Consider the following 19,931-nt stretch of genomic DNA (forward strand, 5'->3'; position numbering starts at 1 on the left):
GTCGTCGTAAGTTGGCACTGTAAGGAACGCTTGCGGAAAGTTGTCGAATGTTTGATAGATTTAACCGTCCACTGCAGGTCAATGCCCGAGGCAAGGACAAACAGTGTCGCCGTGATGAAAGACCGACAAACGACTAGACGGCGGAGCGGCCAAAACGACGACGTCCACTATGGAACATGTTAAGAATGTCATGTTTTAGATCTGTCGAGGCAGTCAACTTACTAGTAGCCATCAGCATTGGCGCTCCTGACGCGGAAGGTGAACCAGATGCCCTAGCAGATGCTGTCAGAATCCACACCCTTGGGGTTACAGACTTAATAATACGAACCACAAGAGCGGAGGCGAGCCACACGATGGCGGAGAGGAAGCTGAATGCTTCGGCGGCCTTCCAACGACCACAGGAGTTGGTGCTGTAGGTGTCAAAATGCCAGTGCCAGATACTGCCACAGTTCAACTTGTGGATGGCATCGACGAGAATGCCGAACGCGGCGAACCATGCGAAAGAAATGACCACATCAACTGTAGATTTTTCCTGTTAGCGACAAGTATCATCGTGCGCAACAGATCAGGCATACATGGCCAAGAGAAGAAACCAGAAGAGAAAGGTATCAGCCATATGAGACCGAGTAGTATGGATAAGCCGGCGACGACTTCAGTGTAGATCCACCGTGCTTGTGGCCAAGCATCAATATCGGAGAACTGATGCAGATAGTAACCGATGATGCCTGCGACGACCTTGAGTTACCATAGAGTCAGTTGCGCTCCAACCATTTGATCGCTCTGGGGTGCATACCGCAGCAAAGGCGATCTCTGCGACACGCAGGACGATGGAGACTAGACGCGAAATGACAGGCATTGTGATATGGAGATTATTGATTAGATGCTTGTTGAGAAGATGTGGTCCTTTTTTTTTTGACAAAGAATGACTTCGAGGCCTTGTTATTATAGACGACGGTTTGAGAGTAGACTGAGTGAGGACGACTTGTACAGAGGGTTTAATAGATGAGGAAGGAAGAAAATAAATCAAAAAGGGAGGCAGTGCATTGCATTTTAAAAGCTTCGCCGGCGCAGTCGTCACACCTGGTGTCGATCATCGCAAGTAAAAGATTTTCTTTGCCTGGATTTTCCATGTCCTTCGGTGTTAGTTCTGCCATCTGCCATCATCGCATGGGCACGACATCTTGTTCTCAAAACGATTGGCTGCCTGGGAAATCCTCCGGTCTGCCCAACTTTTCCGGGCACAGACAATCATTGAATTTTGAGCAACTCTTAACACTGACTACAGTAGTGATCGGGGCCGGTTGACCGCTCATTCGGTGATGATTGGCGTGACCACACCAGGCATCATGCGTTGTCCTCAAACCTAAGTCTTTACCGAGTATTCTCCAAATATCCCAACAAGGATAACTACAAGAATTGACTGCATTCTAAGTATGGTTGTACCATTGTCCAGAATTGATAGTGCCACAACTAAGGCTGAGAGCTCTTCTCCACCAGCTCCACTACTAGCCCATTCCGAGAAATTCTTCTCAATGCATACCAGAGATCTTCTCAGCTTCATTTTTGGGTGTGGGCTATTGTTTCCATTCATTTCGAGCTCTAAGTCGACGTAATAGCAATGCCTGTAAAACTAGAGTACCTTATTACCTCAGGGGTATAATCTGAACCATCATGGGTTGAACGTTTGTTATTGTTTGGATGACGAAATCCAAGACTCCCTTGCTGTCTGACGTCATCAAGAAAACAAAATGTAGCGGCCTGGATCGTCTGACCTTCTCCCTTCAGCCCTAAAGCTGTAGACGTAGGTCTGCCTCTGTGCCGCGGCATGAATAAAAAGTGAGGTAATTCAGCAAAGGACTGCGCAGCATCATTGAACTAGTTTATTAACCAGACTCGCTCGACTTTCAAGAAATTTGCCGTAAATTATAGTGTTAGAAGCCTACTATTACACGATCAAGAATTACTAACAAACCAGAACGGTAAACCAATCTTGTCACGTAGAACCTCGTCGATTATTCTCCAAGAACCATTCCATGACTGTACGGAAACTCCCTTTAGCACCGCTCTCAATAATATCCCCGTGGCACGGAATCAAGCGATTAAACTCCCACTGATCGATCCTCCTCATTGACTCCGTAAACGCCTTACGATCTGCACTTGATAAAATATACCACGCAAACCGCTTCTGCCACGTCGCCGGTGGCTCAGCCGACATCACCGTGTTGATAATCTTCGCAAAGATCCCCGATGTCGCGCCCTCCTTCGTCCGCAAGTACTGCTCCCGAGCGGGGAGATTGAACATGAGATCCGCCTCGATGAGTGTGCGCGATCGCTTATGTAGGAACACTAGCTCCCGCGACGGATGTCCATACACGTACTCGGTCTCAAACTCCGCGTCGAATTCCTCCGAGATCTTGCGGGATCCCTTCTGCTGATCCTCTTTCCGGAAGATGTGCGAAAAGGGCGTATTCTTATACTCTGGATTCGACTGCCGTTTCTCCCAGAGGCCTTCCGGGGCGATGATCTCGGCCTCGGGGAATGCTTCTTTCCACGGCGTGAGGTGGATGTGATGCTCGAGATCTAGTGCGGCGATGTATTTCACCTGGCCCATCTGGGAGACCATCTCGCGAACTTGGGGCGTGAGACTGACCGGAGAGAAGACGGCGAGGGAGCCCGAGGGCAGTTTGACTGTTCAAGCTTGGTCAGCTGGTTGAAATTGATGATACTGTCTTTGACAGGACTCACCCAGTGTTCCCCGCGCGCCAAACTTGAGACGGCCAAATCGTGCGAATGGCAGACTCAGGGTGATGATGTCGGAGGTGACATTCCGGATCACCATCACCTCTTCTGGGTTGGATGGAAATAGTCGAGGCATGATAGGCGCGTTTTCTTTTGTTTGAGCGGCTAAAAATATATGGCAATTCGGGCCAGAGCTCAATGCGCTTTCTATCCCCCGTACTCAGGTGTGCCTTGGATAATCAGGATCAAGGTAGTAGCTCAGCTTCGAAGCAAGAAATCAATTTCATCTATAGCGGCGAGCTGCTTCTTGAGAAGCTCGTCAGTTGTATCTGGTGAACTACGAGAATTCCAGCAAATGTTGCATGACATGAGCTGTTGGAGCTAACAGTTTCTGGTGGGGCGGCAATGACGTCGGTACATCTTCCACCGGAGAATTGATCATATAGCTTAAATCCAACACTATAGAATTAAGCTCAAATAAACCAAGACTTTTCAGGAGTATCAGCCACTGACATACATACGATCTTAATTTATATTTGCTCTGTGTTGATGCCATGAGACTCGGTTACACTTCAGGGTGCAGATCTGGGTTGCCCCACTCCTCGCAGCAATGCCACGAGGTCTAGCCAGGCTATCGTCTGGTCTATATCACAACATTGAATGTGTAGTTCAATTCATTGCAGCTTCAAGATGGATATAACATCCAAAACAACATAGGTATCGCTTTTATACTATAACCACACATCTGACTCGAAAAAGGACAGGTGCGTTTCAACCGTACCAACCACCGCCCGTCGACTGTGACGGCTCTTCGGGGCGATGCTTGATTATAGACTCCTTGATATCATATACATCAATGAGCTGGCGCCACGTTTCAAAATCGAGACTGAAGATAGCCTGATGTTTCTGGACTCCCTTTTTCTGGGCCTCACTCGGGGCATACGGTTTTGAGGGATCTAGAGGTCGAACAGGTTAGCTCCACAAGCCACTCAGGAGTAGACCCGCAGGAAACTTACGTAGAGTGGGTAACTGCCGACTGTCGGTTGATATTCCGACAGTCCCATCTCGTACCAAGAAGCTGACATAGAACAAATTCTCCACACTTTGCCCAAACGATTTTGGGTTTATGCAAAAGTGAAAAAGAGGTACTCCTCCGTCATCAGCAACATGATACTTGGCCATGACTTCCTGGACAAGCTCCTCCGTAGGCTCCTCCTCCATCTGCGAGAGTATTCTATCCACAGTATTCTGGCCATGAGTTACCGTTTCCGCGAGCAATTTGTTTATATTGGCGCACATGGTCGTGAGGTTCGACGTCTCCTGCCTGTCGAGGTCCTTCTCCTGGAGCTCCTGTGGTCGAACCGCCTGCGATGGGTCAATGCGTTCCCTCGCTCGTCGATGCGTCACTAGACGGGTGCGCTTCTGCACCGACAACGGCCCCAGAAGAAAACCAGAAACTGAAGGCCGGGAGTTATGGCGCAAGCAAGCTGCCCGCCCCAGCCAATCCCAGTTCATTGCGTCTCCGGTCTCGTCATCGCTCTCGTCCAGGTCTCCTTGACTGCGGCCGGAAGGCCGGGGCCGTCGACGTTGCGTGCTAGATATCGCGGCCTCTGGATCACTTGGGCCGCGGCGCATAAACGAAATACACTTGGAGACGAACTCGTCGACATCGATACCCGCAGACGCATCTCCCAAGGTGAACTGTGCTGTTTTCTTATACCCAAGATCTGCGGCAGTGACAAGGAGACGAGAGTCGATGGTCGCATCCGAGGTTTGCTTGACGTTTTGGAAGATCTCATTGGCCTTTTCGATGGTCTCTCGAATTCCGATATTCCCCGCTTGCATGTACTCGTTCCTGCAGTCTGCACCAGAGTCAATGCATGCGGTTTACTTCATGCTTGTAGTTATATGAATGTCTAGAAAGAGCAGAATTACCATTTAATTCTCGATGCAACTCTCGAAGTTCCCTGCGAATGCGCCTTCTTTCATTCTCATCCTGATCTGGATCGTAGTACTTCTTATCCTTGCCCGGTCGCTGAGACTGGGACACCTGCGATTGGCTTCCCTGGATGTTGGATGCTCGCTGAGCCAGTCGGTGGCGTTTCGCGTTGGCGCCTGAAGATGTCATGGTCTGAGTCTGGGCCCTCTTGCGAGATCTTGAGGAGTTCTGGCGGTTCTCCTTATCTGAAGAGGATTCGGGCGACGAAGATCGACTTTCAGCCTCACGAGCACGCGCAATCCCTGCCATAGTCTTGGGCTAGGATTTAATGACAAACGGAGCACAAAGAAACGTGGTAGCGATTTGATAGAGCCTAAAGCGGTGAGCGCGACGAGGCTGAAGAGCTGAAAACCACAGTGATCAGACAAAAATTCAATTACGCCTGGAGAAAAATCTTTGATGACAATATAAGCGTTGTATTATCACCGTGAGCCAACACCTATGCGGTCTTGCTCCCGAATCGAGTAGAAATGCTGTGGCAGAATCATTATGATATCTGCCCGCGCGACGCGTGCCTGTTCAAAGCGGATAAGATCCCTCTATTATTATCTCTTTGGCCGATAACAGTCACGTGTCAAAGAACATCCCGTCATTATTCAAAAGCAGCCAATCAGAAGTGCTCTTACGATCTTCCCCGGTTGAGCTCCACAGCTAAGGTACCTACGTCGTCGACCGTATCTAACCTACGTACCTTACTTGGAGACTTTCCGACGTCCTTTTTACACCGAACGGTCAGGAAGGAGATAAAATCCTGGTTATGAGGGACTTATAGGTCTCTGGAGTAATGGAGGCATTTACATTTGCCGTCTCCACGCAGGTGGACTTTCCAATCCATGTGAAGATGTACGTCTGGATTAATGCGCGGCCTGCGCCGAACCCGGGAAATAGGAAGCTAACCGGTTCAAAGTGGCTCGTTGGAAGGAAAGCAGAAGCAGATCCCACTTTCAGTCCTATACAAGCGACCGGACCTGCGACACATCGGTTCCATCCAGAACCCAACGTCCGATCTGTTTGTGACGGTTCAACTATGGTCAGATTCCAAGCAACTGGGTGTACCCATGCAAACTTCGTACAAGACTTTCAAGTCCGTTAGAGCCTGGAATGAATGGCTACAGATGCCGATATCCATAAAGGATGCTCCTCTGAGCTGTCAACTGGCTATCACCATCTGGGATCTCTCACCATTTGGCGGCAAAGGTGCTGACGGCCACTACATACCGTTCGGCGGAACAACAGTACCCTTGTTCGATGAAGATGGTAAGCTGAAGACGGGACGGCAAAAGTGTAAAGTGTATCGGCATAAAGCAGCAGATGGCTTCTCGTCGACAACTACCCCGTCGACTCCACCGCCCAAGCGACGCAAGAACAATGCCTCCGACGCTCTTGGCCCTTCAGTGGAGGAAATGGAGCTGGAAAGAGTGGAGGTGTTAATCAAGAAACATGAGATGGGGGAGATACCCCGAATCGACTGGATGGATCAGATGGTCTTCCGCCAACTGGAGAGGTTGAAGCTGAACGCTGAAGAAGCTGCGAGGAAGAGGGCGATCCGTCTCAAAGCGGCCAAGAACAAAGCGCCAGAGACATCAGGCGCTGACGGAGTAAGTTCTGATGAGGAGGAGATAGATGACGAAAATTTTGTCCTGTATATCGAGTTCCCGCGCTTCGATCATCCGATCGTCTGGACTGACCATCAGTACCCGCCCCCTCCGGTCTCGTCGTACTCTCAAAATGCGCCCGCGAACCCTAATGCGACCCTAAAACCTGTTCCTGAAGTCCGCTTTGGACCAGGAATTGAAGGCGCCGATGGTGATGGTGTGATTCGAATCTACGACCCGGAAGTCGGTCAGACGGGTAACCCCTGTGAGGACAAACATAGAAGGTTGATTCGAAGCCATCGGACCGGCATCATGGACCGTGACCTGAAACCCAACCCCAAGATTCGCGACGAGCTTAACGTCATTGTGTCATATGAACCAACTCAGGATCTTACAGCAGAAGAAAAAGACCTGGTCTGGCGTTTCCGATATTACCTTACCCGTGAGAAAAGGGCGCTCACCAAATTCGTCAAATCCGTCAACTGGCGCGACGCCGGTGAAGCTCAGCAAGCGGTAGAGATCCTTCCTAAGTGGACGGAGATTGACGTTGATGATGCACTGGAGCTCCTCGGACCGACTTTTGATAATCCGGCTGTCCGTTCCTATGCTGTAGATAGGCTCCGAAAGGCAGACGACGAGGAGCTGCTCTTGTACCTTTTGCAGCTGGTACAAGCGCTGAAGTATGAGGAAACTTCTCGGGGCGATACTGAAGGAGCCGCACATGACTCGTCGTTGGCAAATTTCCTCATCACCCGCGCTGCCAACAATTTCAAACTTGGAAGCTATCTGCATTGGTATCTCATGGTTGAATGTGACGATACTAGCCTAGGCACCCTGTCCACTCAACGCAGACTTTTTGCTCGAGTAGAATACTATTTCATGGCCGAGCTCGAAGAGGTCTCCCCAGAACACAGGAAGACACTGCTGCGGCAGGGTGAGCTTGTCGCTGTACTCACGAAGATTGCCAAGGATATCCGCTTCGCACGGGAGACCCGACCTCTGAAGATCGAAAAGTTGAAAAAGTACTTGAAAGATCCCAAGAACGAACTCGTCCATATCGATCCTCCACTACCTCTTCCATTGGATCCAGAAGTGTTGGTGACAGGTTGCTTTCCGGAAGAATCTAATGTGTTCAAGTCCTCGTTGTCACCATTGCACATTACCTTCAAGACTTCTGAGGGACGCAAGTATCCCATTCTGTTCAAAGTCGGTGATGACCTCCGGCAAGATCAACTTGTCATCCAGATTATCATCTTGATGGACCGTCTACTGCAGAAGGAGAATCTAGACCTTAAGCTCACCCCTTACCGTATCCTCGCGACGAATGCCACAGCTGGCGCTGTCCAATTCATACCGTCAACCTCGCTCTCTGCCGTCTCTGCCAAGTACAAATCGGTCCTTGCTTATCTCCAGGCAAACAATCCCGACGAGAACGAACCTCTTGGTGTCCGCAAGGAAACCATGGATACCTATGTTAAGTCCTGTGCTGGATATTGTGTCATCACCTACCTTCTCGGCGTTGGGGACAGACACTTGGAGAATCTTCTACTTGCACCAGACGGTCACTTTTTCCACGCAGATTTCGGATTTATTTTGGGTCGAGATCCCAAACCCTTCGCTCCCATGATGAAACTGTGCAAGGAAATGGTGGAAGGTATGGGTGGTACAACCTCGCCTCAATACCTCCAGTTCAAGCAGTACTGCTTCACTGCGTACACAACCCTGCGCAAATCGGCGAACCTGATCCTCAATTTGTTCAGTCTGATGGTCGACGCCAACATCCCTGACATTCGTGTCGAACCGGACAAGGCTGTATTTAAAGTCAAGGAAAGGTTCCACCTCGAGATGACAGAAGAGGAGGCCATCCGGCATTTCGAGCAACTCATCGGCGACAGCGTGAATGCCATATTCGGTGTGGTCATCGATCGGCTACATGAATTTGTACAGGGTTGGAGAGCGTAGAGGTACGTTTAGATTGATTTGGACTAGAATCAAATTGTGGTTCCCATTTTCTCATGTTGGCGTGACATGATTGGTGTACTCAGGAGTTACGGACGGATGGCATGAGAATTTGCTGAATGATACCCTGTATAGAAGTCCTGTTCTATACTGATTCTTCCTCTACTTCTATATAGATCATTAAGAAAATAAATTCTAAGAATGGCAGTATATTGTACTCTGCGCCGTAGCGTTCTCGTCGACGGGATTCGGAAACACAAGCTCAGCTTAATCATCGTCCTCTAAATTGACTTCTTCAAAGCCATTCGTGTTTCTGTCCTCCAATGCTATAATGCGAAGGTGCTACAGACTAGATATTAGTGCCAAGTGAACAAAGCATTTCAACAGTCTACCGCTCGCCGCTCTGTCTCTGCGTCGCCCGGTCTTTCCGAACATTTTATGTCATATTGTCGCATGGCTAGTATTCAACAGGACACTGAGCGAGTAAATTCACGAAATTTTTGAATTGGTTCAGATATCCTTGGTGTCCTTGGTGTTCGTTGGAAGAGTGTCAGGCCAGATAAGGCAACTGTCCCGCTTCCTATCATTCTTATCGTTCTTATCGTGTTTGAGATAACATACCACCGCCTCTTTCACCGCTTTCACTACTTCTGTCAAGCCGAAAAAAAGCGCAAAGAGGTGCGGATCATCTCAGCATGTCAACGGGGACAGCAATGCGTTCCTTCTTCTCACACTTCGGTCACCTCTCGTCTCAATAATGTTCGAGACATTATTGCGTTACCATCTCTACAGATCACTTTTGCAGATCTACAGTTGAGTGGTCTATTTGCTTGCGATGGCAGCCAGATTCATTCCAAGGCAGGCATTTCCCAGCTATGCCTCCATTCCAAGGTCATACTATCTTGGCCATCACAGAGCCGGATTGAAGAAGATGCAGAACATGCTATCTTCTATTGACTATGTTATCGAGTGCCGTGACTACAGAGTACCCGTGACGTCTATCAACCCTATGTTTGAAGAGGCTTTGGGAAAGACAAGGCGGTTAGTAGTTTACACCAAGAGGGACCTGGGTGCGGAGCCTCGATCATCTGCACAGCAAACGGTAAGTCCAGGATCGAAGTTTAGCTCATAATTGTCATAATACTGACGGGTGGTTCTGTATGCAGGCCGAAAAAACTATCAAGAAGTTTGATTCGAGTAGTGCCGTGTTTTTTGTCAGCTCCTCCTCCCGAGCGGATGTCAGTTCAATTCTGGCACATTTGCGAAATGATGCAGAAGGACCTGATAAGCTCGTCGGCTGTCGCGTGATGGTTGTTGGAATGCCCAATGTCGGCAAGTCCACCCTGATCAACAATCTGCGCAACCAAGGCGTAAGAAAGGCCAAGGCCGTGCAGACGGGAGGCCAGCCTGGTATTACACGGAAGATCGGGACACCCGTCAAGATCATTGAGCGGGACAATGGAGCACACGTTTATGTTTTGGACACTCCGGGGGTTTTCATGCCCTATGTGCCGGATGCGGAGAAAATGCTGAAGTTAGCTCTCTGTGGTTGCGTGAAAGATTCAGTTATTTCACCAGTCACATTGGCGGACTATCTTCTATATCATATTAATCTGCATAACCCGGGGCAGTACCAGCGCTGGTCCCAACCCACAAACGAGATATCGCCTCTCCTGGACAGCTTTGCTCGGCAAACTGGTCTCCTCGCTAAAGGAGGTATTCCTAACATCGATCTTGCCGCACTCCATTTCATTCAAAAGTGGCGATCTGGAGAGCTAGGACGTTTCATACTTGACGATTTACAAGCAGAGCAGCGCCGTATCGACGAAGGAATCGAGAACGACGTGGGTATCAGCATATCCCAGGCCTTGAAGGCCGAGCGAATGTCGAGAAAACAGCCTGCCTCTGATTCTTAAACCAAGGAATGATATAATCGATTGTACAATAGAACATATACTGTTGGTATCATTGATGAGCTTCTTTTGCGCGCCCCTCGAAATGCATAGTGTTATGACCCCGGCATAGCTACGAACATGATATAGAATGAAAAAGAGGACAGACAACAAATAGGAAGACTTAACGCCTGTGTGGAGGAGAAAAAGAGCACAGAACCCGGAAACATCAATAGGCCTAAGAAATTTTGTCCAGCAGTCGGCGTCGCCTCCGGTCGACAAGCTCCTCTTGCACCTCTTCCAGCGTCGGCAACCTCCATTCAACCCCATCACCAGCGTCGCCGGGAAGCGGCTCCCACCCATCCTCCGCATCACTATCCTTCTTCCCTCGTAGGTGCTCGACAGCCTCCTTCTCCTTCTGCCTCTCATACGCAAGCAACGATCCATCCTCTTCATCCAGCCCATACCCGAAGTAATTCGCATCAACCTTCTTCGTAGCAATATCCCCACCTCGCCCTTTTCCTTCCTCCTCCTCTTCCTCGGGCGGCCTTCGCCCCCGTCGCGCCGCAGCTTCAAACATCTCTTTGACACCAGGTAACTCCCTGGCCCGCCCAAAGTACCGATACCCCTTCCCACCACCGGGGATCTCCCGCCCCTCGTCATCATACACCCGCCCCGAACCACGCATGTAGTTCGGCCCACCCAGGTTTCGAATCTGCATTTCCCACGCCCATTTCTCGCGCATCAACTTGTTGATTTCATCGTTCAGGTCGCGGATCTGGTAGTCGGATAGACTGGCCTCTTGGATCCGCGACACCTTGCGCGAGATTTCTTTGAGGACTTGGCCGCGCCATTTCTCGCAGCTGGGGATCGAGTCCACGGAGGTGATGGCTTTGGGCCGACGCGTCCGTCCGATATCGATGATTCCGAGATCCGCGGCTTGTTGCGCCCGGAAACGGAAGAGCATCGACTGTGCTTTCTCGCTGTTACGTGCCTGTTAGGGAAGACCTGCGGTTAGCGTGTAGACTGTACGGTTTGGAGACAGGCTGGTCTGTCGCTTATTCGGCCCAGAAAATCTATGACAACTCACCATGATGATGCACTGGACGAGAGGAGTTCAATTGAGATGTGGTGTCAAAAGTAATATGGGGGGATGAGAGCCCAACAAAAGTACTCTAATTAGACTTGACAAGCTTGGGTGGAGAGTGGATGCCGCTCACCTAAGCGAGCGTTAGTTATAGGCGCGCGGCTATTCAGGAGAACAACCGATTCAGAAAAGAGCATCTCCTAAGACAATCTATCTTTGTGCTATTGAAGTTGGACATGTCTTAAGAAATGTCGCTAAGAAAGGTAGAACTCTCCATAAGGTACTATTAAATCAAGGTCGTTGGTTCCAAAGCGATGGAACAGACTAAATGCAGACAGCCGCCCTTAACCAAGAGGTAATCAGCAAACGCAGCATGTAAATCATGAGACGCATGAGGCAAAAGAACGTATACAAATCAAAGAGAGAAATCTATCAGCAGGTCATCTCCAAATCCGATCAACACACCGGACTCATTCATAAGTGTCATTTCATGGGTCACCTCTCAACAAGCTGTAGCAGGATCAACCTGCTATATCATAATCCCCTCAGAGGAAACCTTTCGTGTTGCTCGGCATCCTCTGCGGCAAGTCACTCGCCCCGTAGGCGCTGCTACCTCTTCTGCTTCCAACATCGCTGAAGGTCACATGCGGTCTCCCAATCGCACTCCCTCGTTCGGTACGCAGGGTTTTCAACCCGTCTAATTCACGCTCTAATCTTAAAGCCTTTTCACGTGCTTCGCGTAGCTCCCTTTCAACTCGGCGGACCTGGAGCTGCGCCTCCGAGTCACTTTGCTGAAGCTCCTCAATGTTGCGGAGCAGACGCTCGATCTTCTCACGACCCTTGTTGACATCTTCCTCAAGTTGCGCGTTCAGCTTGTCACGCCGCTCTAACTGTGACTGAAGATCCTTGACTGTACGGTCGACATTGCGCAGTGACCGCTGTTCCGAGCTGTGCTTGTTCTCTTGCTCTTCGAGATGCGTCTCCAACTGTTTGATACTCGTCAGTATCTTGGATGAAGCATTTCCGTGGGATGAAAACCTACCTCTTTGATCCTCTTGTGGAGGAATCGAACATCCTGACTGCCTGTCGAGTAGCTCTTAGTCTCTAAATCGACGCATCGCAACTGCGCCTCCTTGAGTTGTTTCTCTAGCGCAGCCTTATCCTTGAAGAGCTGCGCATTTGCCTCCCTTTCAGCAGTGACTTCTTTTTGCATTTCAGTCACTAGTGCTTCGGCTCGCCTCATCTTGCCAACAGCGGCAGCTGAGACGTCTTCTTGTTGGGCGAGTTTCGACTTCAGCTCTAGGAGCTCGCGGTCCATACTGGCGGCGTTGCGCATAGACGGACTTTCGCCCTTGGCGAGTTCCTCCAGTCTCTCCGCAGCCTCAGCCAGCCGGGCTTCAAGCATCTTCTTCTCCTTGAACAATGTGTCACGCTCTGCCGTGATGTCGTCAAACGAGGTTCGCAGACTTCGGACCTGTGAAAGAAGTGATACAACTCTGCCTTGGGCTTCGTTATGGGCGTTGACAGCCTCATCGCGAGACGTAGTAACATCCTGTAATGTGATCTCCATCCGTGCTTTCTCTTTAGCCCAAGTTGAGCTGTTCATGACTTCATTATCCCACTTGCTACGGAGATCCTCCAGTTCCTCCCGAAGGCGAGCGTTCTCGCTACGAACATTGAGCACCTTCTCTCGTTCCATCTCGAGCTCATTGTTGAGCGTAGAAAATTCCCTTTGGTATTTCAGCCTCGTCTGCTCCATTGAAGTTTCTTTGTCTTCGATGTCGATCGCACGCTGATTTCTGTAATCTTCAAGTTCATTCTGCAAGCGCTGTTTCGCTTGAAGCGCTCCTTGTAGCTCAGCTGCTTGATCCTCGATCCTAGCCTCTAGCATCTGGGTCTGTCTTTGGAGGTCTTCAACAAGAGCATCCATCTGTTTGCGCTCAGCCATAATCTGCGCACATGTCTCTTCTGCCTCCTGAGCTTGTGACTTGGCAAACTGCTCCGCGCGAGTGGCTTTGAGGACGGCGATTTCTGCTTGTTCGAGCTTATTGAAATAGTCATCCGCCCGACTCTTATACAGACTCAAGCTGGAGGCGAGATCAGCGGACTTGGATGTTTCCGCATCCAGCCGTATCTGCAAGTCGGAGAACTCCTCGAGAAGCTGATTTCGGCTGACGGCATCCTGCTCTCTGGCAACTTGCAACTCTTGCGCTTCGGAGAGTGCGTCTCGAAGTTCCACCTCAAGAGTAGCTTTTGCTCGCTTGAGCTTCTCAAATTGCGCTTTCGCCTCGGTGAAATCAGCCATGGCCTCGTTATGGACTTTGAGCAAGGATCTTCGAGACTGTTCCTGAGAATTGATCAGATCGTAGAGCTCCTCGTGCGATTTTGCCTGGACATCACGTAGTGATAGCTCTCCGGAACGGATGCTTCTCTCTAGGGCAGAAACTTTCTTGGCGGAATCGTCTAGTTGGTCATGAAGGCGGCCATTTTCGCGCTCCAAAAGCTGCATGCGTCTGAGAGACGGGCTCTCATCTTGCCATAGGTCTCGGACGGGTTTGAGTTGTTCAAGTTGATTCTGGAGATGACGGTTCTGCATCTCGCTCATCTGGAGTTTGTTCTGAAGCTCTTCGATTTCAGTAGCAAGATCCATGCGTTTCTGGTAGCCGATAGTGTCCACTGTCCGATCTGACCGACCAGAGTCCATTGTAGCTTCGTTGAGATTCAATCTCCGGTTAGGTGTCGTTGGCGTAGCGAATTTTTTGACAAGACCGTTTTCTGAATTCTTTCTCAGATGTGTCGGGGTACGATTACCGGCTACCTGGTTCTGGTCAATCTCTTCAAGCAATGCACGCTTGGATGAAGAGTAACGGGCGTCCAGCTCCTTCATTTCGTCCTCGTGGCGACGCCGCATTTCTGCAAGTTGGCTCTCTGCTCGATTATACTTCTCCTCCGTCACTTGAAGTTTGCTTTGAACGGTATCCAGCAGTTGAGCTAGATTTACTTTCTCAGCTAGGTCTGGCTGGATGGACTCCCATGATTCTGGCGGCTTGTCAGACAGAGGCTCCACGAACTTGTGTAGAAGCATCAGCTGGCGGTGCAAGGTCTCAATTTCCTTGTGGGCAGTGTCAAGAGATCCCTGAAGCTTTCGTGTGTTTGCCTGAGCTTGAGTTCGCAGTTGTCTCTCTGTCTCCAAGTTCCTGTTTGCTTCGGCAAGTTGTATACCGGCAGTTGAGGCGGCCTTCTCAGCGTTGCGACTGGCCTTATGTTCCCTGTTGACCTCATGGTTCAGATCCTCCAGACTCAATGACAGCTTTTCTTTCTGCTTTTCTAATGACGTAATAGAAAGTTGCAGGTCTCCGAGTTGTCGAGTCAGTTTCCTGTTATCTTCTTCCAACTTGGCCTTTTCCCTCTGCAGGTTCGTTATGCGGAGGCGCTGGCTCTCGCTGGCCTTTGAGTTAGACCTGGCAATGTCCAGATTTTTCTGTTGGATCTTGGTCAAAAGAGCGCGATTGTCGTTCTCGGAGGCTGTGAGCCTGCCTTTAAGCGTAACCAGCTCTCGTTCGAGGCGTTCTTTGTGCTGGTCATGGCGAATGCGGAAGTTTTCAGACTCAGCAATTGCATTGGTAAGTTCTTGCACTCTCGCTGAGAGACGAGATCGCTCTTCCTCAACGTCCTCCAGCTGACGCGCCTTTTCCTCTAGATCTTTTCGGACGCTATCCAGACGCTCGTTGGCCTGCTTCTTCACATTTCGCTCGATCTCGGCCTCTGCGTTCAAGCGGGCACTCTCCACTTTGGTGAACCTATCGCGAAGTTTAATCAGCTCGGTCTGGAGCTCCTTGCGAGACTGCTCCGCAGCTACTCGCGCTTCAGTCGCACGGCGAAGCGTGTCCTGCTGAATGTACATCTCTTTCTCTATGATGATCTTTGATTCATTCAAAGAGGCGTACTTGTCCCTGAGCTCCGCAAGATTGTGCTCAGCAAGCATTTGGACGTCGTCTCTCGACTGTCGCTCACGGCTGAGATCGGCCTGTGCCTGAAATAGTTGATTCTTCAGGTCATGAATCTGCTGCTCAAGCAGTTTCCTACTCTCGCCAGCCTCTGCATCCTCAGAAATTTTCTCTTCGAGAAGCTTCTTGACGTCGGCGACCTCACGTTCAAGGTGAATTTTTTCAGACTTCATTGCGTCCGACTCTGCCTGTAGCTCTCGAAGTCGCTTCTGCATATTATCATGCCGTGTTGACAGGGATGCTTTTTCCGTCTCTAAGTGATCCTTCTCTTCTTGATGCTTCTTGGTGTCATTTCGCAGAACAGCAATTTCACTTTCTTTTCGCCTGAGCATTTCCTCATATCCAGTAGATGTGGAGGAGAGATCAGAAATCTGTTGTCGGATAGAACGATTTTCCTCGACCAGGTCCTTGATCTGCTTTTTCGAAAGCTCCAGATCTTTAGATGTTCTTGCGAGCTTGATGTCAAGATCCTGGTCTGTTTTGAGTAATTTCGCTTCCAAGTCTTGAATTTTGCGGTCTTTGAGACTCAAGTGGCTTTGGAGCATTTTTATTTCCTGGCCTAGCTCCTTAACGCGGGCTTCCTGCTCGGCGACAGAGCTCTGGGCCTCCTGCAATTGACGGTCAAGGACGTCGAGGCGGGCCAGTAGATCCCGTTTCTCGGCTTCCAGCCGTTCAATGATCTCGCCGGCCTGTTCAAGCTGCGTGATGCGCTGGCTAAGCTGCTCATCAGCCTTTTTCTTTGCGGCTATCAGAGTATCTAGTTGGTCCTCGAGACTCTCCTGGTCCGCAATGGCCCCAGCCAACTTTTCGGTTAACTCGATCTCACGCAGCTGCAGCCTTTTGAAGATCTCCTCTTTGTCAAGAGCCAAGGCTCGTTCGCTTTCAAGTATGTGTTGGATTTTCTGGATCTCAATCTCCGTACGGCGTCTCTCTTCATCAAGCTTCTGGCGTTCAGCAATGTCCTGCTTCATCTTGGCTTCCAGCTCTTTGATCTTTTCATCCCGTTTCTTGACTTCATTAGCAGTACGTGTCTCTCCTAAGAGAGGCTTCATCCTCGAGAATAGCCGCCACCAGGGATTCCGCTTCATATTCAAATAGGCTTGGAAGTTGTGCTGGATGATTCTCGTAGCCTCCGCCCGGTATAGGCGTTTGTTTGAAATCCGCCGCTGGATGAACCCTCTAGCTGCAGATTGGAATTGAGTCATGATAGTCCGAATGAGCTGATCTCGTTGTTCTTCGAGCTCGGCCAAGACACCTGCTCGGAAAAAGACCTTTGTCCGACCTACACGGTACCAGGCCGGATCTAGACCGAGTCTTTGGAGCATATTATGAGCAATACTCTGCCCATCCATATACCCTTTGGGCATGTTAGGACAGAGAACTTCATATCGCTGTCGGAATTCAATAAACGAGAGGCGATTCGGGAATCCTGTACGAGCAATTCTGATACCTTCGAGGACACCATTGCAGCGTAACTGGTCTAGGACAAGGGGGGCATTTAACATCTTGGGACGCTTCTTGTGATTGGGTATGATACAACGAACAAAATGAGGATGGGTCTGGTGGAGTTGGTTCATGAGACTTGACAGCTGCTCTTTATGCCGCTGCGCAACGGTGCGGAAAAGACCTTTCTTGACTCTGCTTTTGGGAAGCTCATTATCCTCATCTGGGTCGGCACAGTCGGAAAAGAGACAGGCGACATGTTTGTCTGTCGATCGTGCAAGGAGGCGTGTCACATTGTCATTTAGAGGGTCCTTATTTTTCTCAAGCCATCCCTCGGTGTCGTATTCTACCTCTGCAGCATAATGAGTCAGAACAAATCCCTGACTCAAGCGGGAGGCGCGATATTTCGGGGACTTTCGGTCCCAGAGTGAATGCAGTTTGTCTGTGAATGAGCGATCTGTGGCTTTCGGCATAACGCTGTCCTCGTCCAAGCATGAGAAGATACCAATAGGATTCGTCAGCTCGATCAGATCAATGGTCGGCTGCAAGTCTTTGCCAAAGTCGATGAATTGCCATTCGATCTGCTCCCGTGCGTACTCTTCCTGCTCAAGGACAAACATGTGATGATTGAAGAACTGCTGCAGCTTCTCATTAGTATAGTTGATACACAACTGCTCGAAGCTGTTGTTCTTGAAAATTTCGAAACCAGCAATATCCAGGACGCCGATGAAGAAGCTATCGTCGCCAGCCATGGTACTGCGATCTAACCGACTGTTGATGCGGTTGACAAGATCCCCGAAACCTCGCTCATAAATACCTTTGGCGAGAGCGTCAAGCGCCAGTCGAACCTGCTCTGGGGTTTGGACTTTTTCCACCCACTCCCGGCCTGCCTTTACCCTCGGATGGAGCAGCCCTTTCACAAAGGGCTCTGACGCTATCCCTAGCAACTGGCAAGCCCTCTCGACGCTATTCAATGAGTCGGGGCCCAGAGCAGCTTGGTCGGCGCGCAAGCTTTCTTTGACAATAGTGATGTTCCCCAGATGGAGTACTGCTGCAACCGTCCGAAGAATGCACATCTGGTCCTCTTCGGAGAACTTCATGACGTGAAATGCCTCGATCAGTGAATTCCACTCATCCACGTCAGAGACACCGGCGATGCTGTCATTACCGTCTCTGGTGTACGCAAAATCTTCGATGTGCAGACCTGCTAAGAGCAAGCTTTCCCGCAGCTTCGGGTCGGCGCCTTGCAACAGTTGGTAAAATATGTGATAATTTCTCTCATGACTGTTCGGTTTAACCACTCGAGATTTCTCAAGGAGATACCAGTCAATCGAGGCACCGGAAATCTGACCAGAGCGGGTGAATTCAATGCGTATGAATTTTCCAAATCGAGATGAGTTATTGTTTCGGACAGTTTGGGCGTTACCGAATGCTTCCAGTATTGGGTTCGCCCTCAAGATCTGCTGTGAGAGAGTAGGCAGCTGCTTAGACCCTGAACGAGCATAGGGAGTATCCGTAGTTGCCACTGCTGCAAGGTATTGAATGACTTTCTTGGTATTCTCGGTTTTACCAGCTCCAGATTCACCCCTATGCTCCAATGTCAGATATTGCAGTTCGCACGAGCTTCTCGAGGAGGAACATACGTCACTAGAATGCTTTGGTTCTCGCCCTCTTCGACCAAATTCCGAAAGGCTTCATCAGCCATAGCGAAGATGTGGGGTCGAGTTTCTTCTCTGCTCCGGCCCTTGTACATCTTCACGTACTCGTTTGTGTAAATCGGCAACGGACAGTACGGATTGATTGTGACCAAAAACAAACCGGAGTAAGTCTACAGATGACTGAATCAGACCACAGAGCCTCGTTTCTTGGGGTCATTCAGGACAACTCACATATATCAAATCTGCCTGATATCGCGAGTGCAGGTTATGCACCACAGACGCCTCATTCAAATGCGTGAGTTCTGCCATATCATCGGCCTTGTCAAACTTCGCCGGATTGACCTTGTCGACTTGGTCTGCTTCAACCTCTCGTTGCTGCCATGGCGATAAGCTTCATATCCTTCATGAAATCGATGGACTTCGAGTTGTCATACCTCTCCATCATCACTCTGGACCAACAATTTCCCATCTTCTCTTTCTTCTAGAACCAGGCCACGAACAAATGCTTTCTCGGGGTGACGTAACCAGACGTATTTGTTCCCTGAGAAGTCATTGCCTCCTTCCAGACCTCGGATCTCGTCCGCCCCTCGTTGTAGCTCTTCTGACTTGATGAACTCGGGCGCAAATGTCCCCGGTGTCGCATCGTTTCTTAGAGAATTCGATCTCTGCCGGGTCACGGCTCGTTTGAGACTGAACGGGGACAATTGCGAAATAGACGCCGAGTTTCGGAAATGGCTCCTCGCCTCTTCGAACTTCGAAGGTGACGTTACAATAGCCGACTTCGGCCGCGGACTTCTGGTCTGTGGAGCAGATGGCGAAGGAGATGGAGTTGACCGACCAAAAGGGTTGGCACGCTTCGGTGAGACGTTCAACTGAGAAGGTAGCATCTTGTCGTCGATTCAACGGAGCATCATTCGTAAACAGAGCGGGACAAGGGCGATGTAATCACGGTCATAAAAGGGCTCTGGGCATGAGGAATGGTTTCTAACAAGGTCATTAATGTCCAATGAAAAAAAAAAGCTGAAACATAATATAATGGCAAGGCAAAAGAGATCCTGTGCGCTTTAAGAGACGCAGATGAAGACTCAGTAATGCACGAGTGGACACAGCTTGAACCCAAAGTTCCTGCTCATCTGCATTGTGATGGGGCCCACTGTTTGTTTACATCCGTCATCCTATGGTTCCTCAGGCTGCGGAGCAGATCGTGCGCTAGTCCCGATACGTCCGTGCATTAGTCACGTGGATTTCGCAACACGAAACTCGATCCTCAGTTCTTGCAAAGGTGCTTCACTTCTCCCGTCCATGTCGACCTTCGTCTTACCCCCATCTCTTACACACGACCGTCTGCGAATAGACATAGTCATATTTTCATGTGTCTGCATGGCTTGAAATGTGAAAGAGAGTAACCTTCAGCTCTTAGATTTGGTGTCTTCGATCCACGACTGCTGACACTGATGCAAAGCTGCATACTATCTATATGATGTGCGATGCCTGAACCCGTGCAGCTAACACAGCCCGCGTCTTACTTACTCATAACACTACAGAATCGTAC

The 19,931-nt window shown here is 49.8% G+C and overlaps 7 protein-coding genes across 7 annotated transcripts; 2 read left to right on the plus strand and 5 right to left on the minus strand.

The window, feature by feature from the left end:
• Positions 1-133: 133 nt before the first annotated feature.
• Positions 134-856, minus strand: ALT_6690 (MARVEL domain-containing protein; the record flags this gene model as incomplete). The annotated part of the gene is made up of 5 exons (XM_033563184.1): positions 134-167; positions 223-272; positions 329-519; positions 576-735; positions 794-856. The coding sequence occupies 5 exons, from the start codon at positions 854-856 to the stop codon at positions 134-136; spliced, it is 498 nt and encodes a 165-aa protein (XP_033419075.1).
• A 1,137-nt stretch (positions 857-1,993) lies between these two features.
• On the minus strand, positions 1,994-2,875 carry ALT_6691 (uncharacterized protein; the record flags this gene model as incomplete). Its single annotated transcript, XM_033563183.2, has 2 exons — positions 1,994-2,688; positions 2,746-2,875. 2 exons carry the CDS (start codon positions 2,873-2,875, stop codon positions 1,994-1,996), a joined length of 825 nt encoding a protein of 274 aa, XP_033419074.1.
• A 635-nt stretch (positions 2,876-3,510) lies between these two features.
• ALT_6692 (non-structural maintenance of chromosomes element 4 family protein) lies at positions 3,511-4,987 on the minus strand (the record flags this gene model as incomplete). The annotated part of the gene is made up of 3 exons (XM_033563182.1): positions 3,511-3,695; positions 3,756-4,601; positions 4,675-4,987. 3 exons carry the CDS (start codon positions 4,985-4,987, stop codon positions 3,511-3,513), a joined length of 1,344 nt encoding a protein of 447 aa, XP_033419073.1.
• Positions 4,988-5,522: 535 nt separating this feature from the next.
• Positions 5,523-8,295, plus strand: ALT_6693 (phosphatidylinositol 3-kinase VPS34; the record flags this gene model as incomplete). The annotated part of the gene is made up of 2 exons (XM_033563181.2): positions 5,523-5,581; positions 5,646-8,295. The coding sequence occupies 2 exons, from the start codon at positions 5,523-5,525 to the stop codon at positions 8,293-8,295; spliced, it is 2,709 nt and encodes a 902-aa protein (XP_033419072.2).
• A 928-nt stretch (positions 8,296-9,223) lies between these two features.
• ALT_6694 (putative GTPase MTG1) lies at positions 9,224-10,208 on the plus strand (the record flags this gene model as incomplete). The annotated part of the gene is made up of 2 exons (XM_033563180.2): positions 9,224-9,394; positions 9,459-10,208. 2 exons carry the CDS (start codon positions 9,224-9,226, stop codon positions 10,206-10,208), a joined length of 921 nt encoding a protein of 306 aa, XP_033419071.2.
• A 214-nt stretch (positions 10,209-10,422) lies between these two features.
• ALT_6695 (pre-mRNA-splicing factor ISY1) lies at positions 10,423-11,277 on the minus strand (the record flags this gene model as incomplete). The annotated part of the gene is made up of 2 exons (XM_033563179.1): positions 10,423-11,178; positions 11,275-11,277. 2 exons carry the CDS (start codon positions 11,275-11,277, stop codon positions 10,423-10,425), a joined length of 759 nt encoding a protein of 252 aa, XP_033419070.1.
• A 539-nt stretch (positions 11,278-11,816) lies between these two features.
• ALT_6696 (type II myosin) lies at positions 11,817-19,266 on the minus strand (the record flags this gene model as incomplete). The annotated part of the gene is made up of 5 exons (XM_033563178.2): positions 11,817-12,257; positions 12,314-18,308; positions 18,365-18,549; positions 18,611-18,754; positions 18,814-19,266. 5 exons carry the CDS (start codon positions 19,264-19,266, stop codon positions 11,817-11,819), a joined length of 7,218 nt encoding a protein of 2,405 aa, XP_033419069.2.
• Between the last annotated feature and the right edge of the window lie 665 nt (positions 19,267-19,931).

Source organism: Aspergillus lentulus (assembly GCF_001445615.1).
Source record: "Aspergillus lentulus DNA, contig: Alt12, strain: IFM 54703, whole genome shotgun sequence".
Lineage (NCBI taxonomy): Eukaryota > Fungi > Ascomycota > Eurotiomycetes > Eurotiales > Aspergillaceae > Aspergillus > Aspergillus lentulus.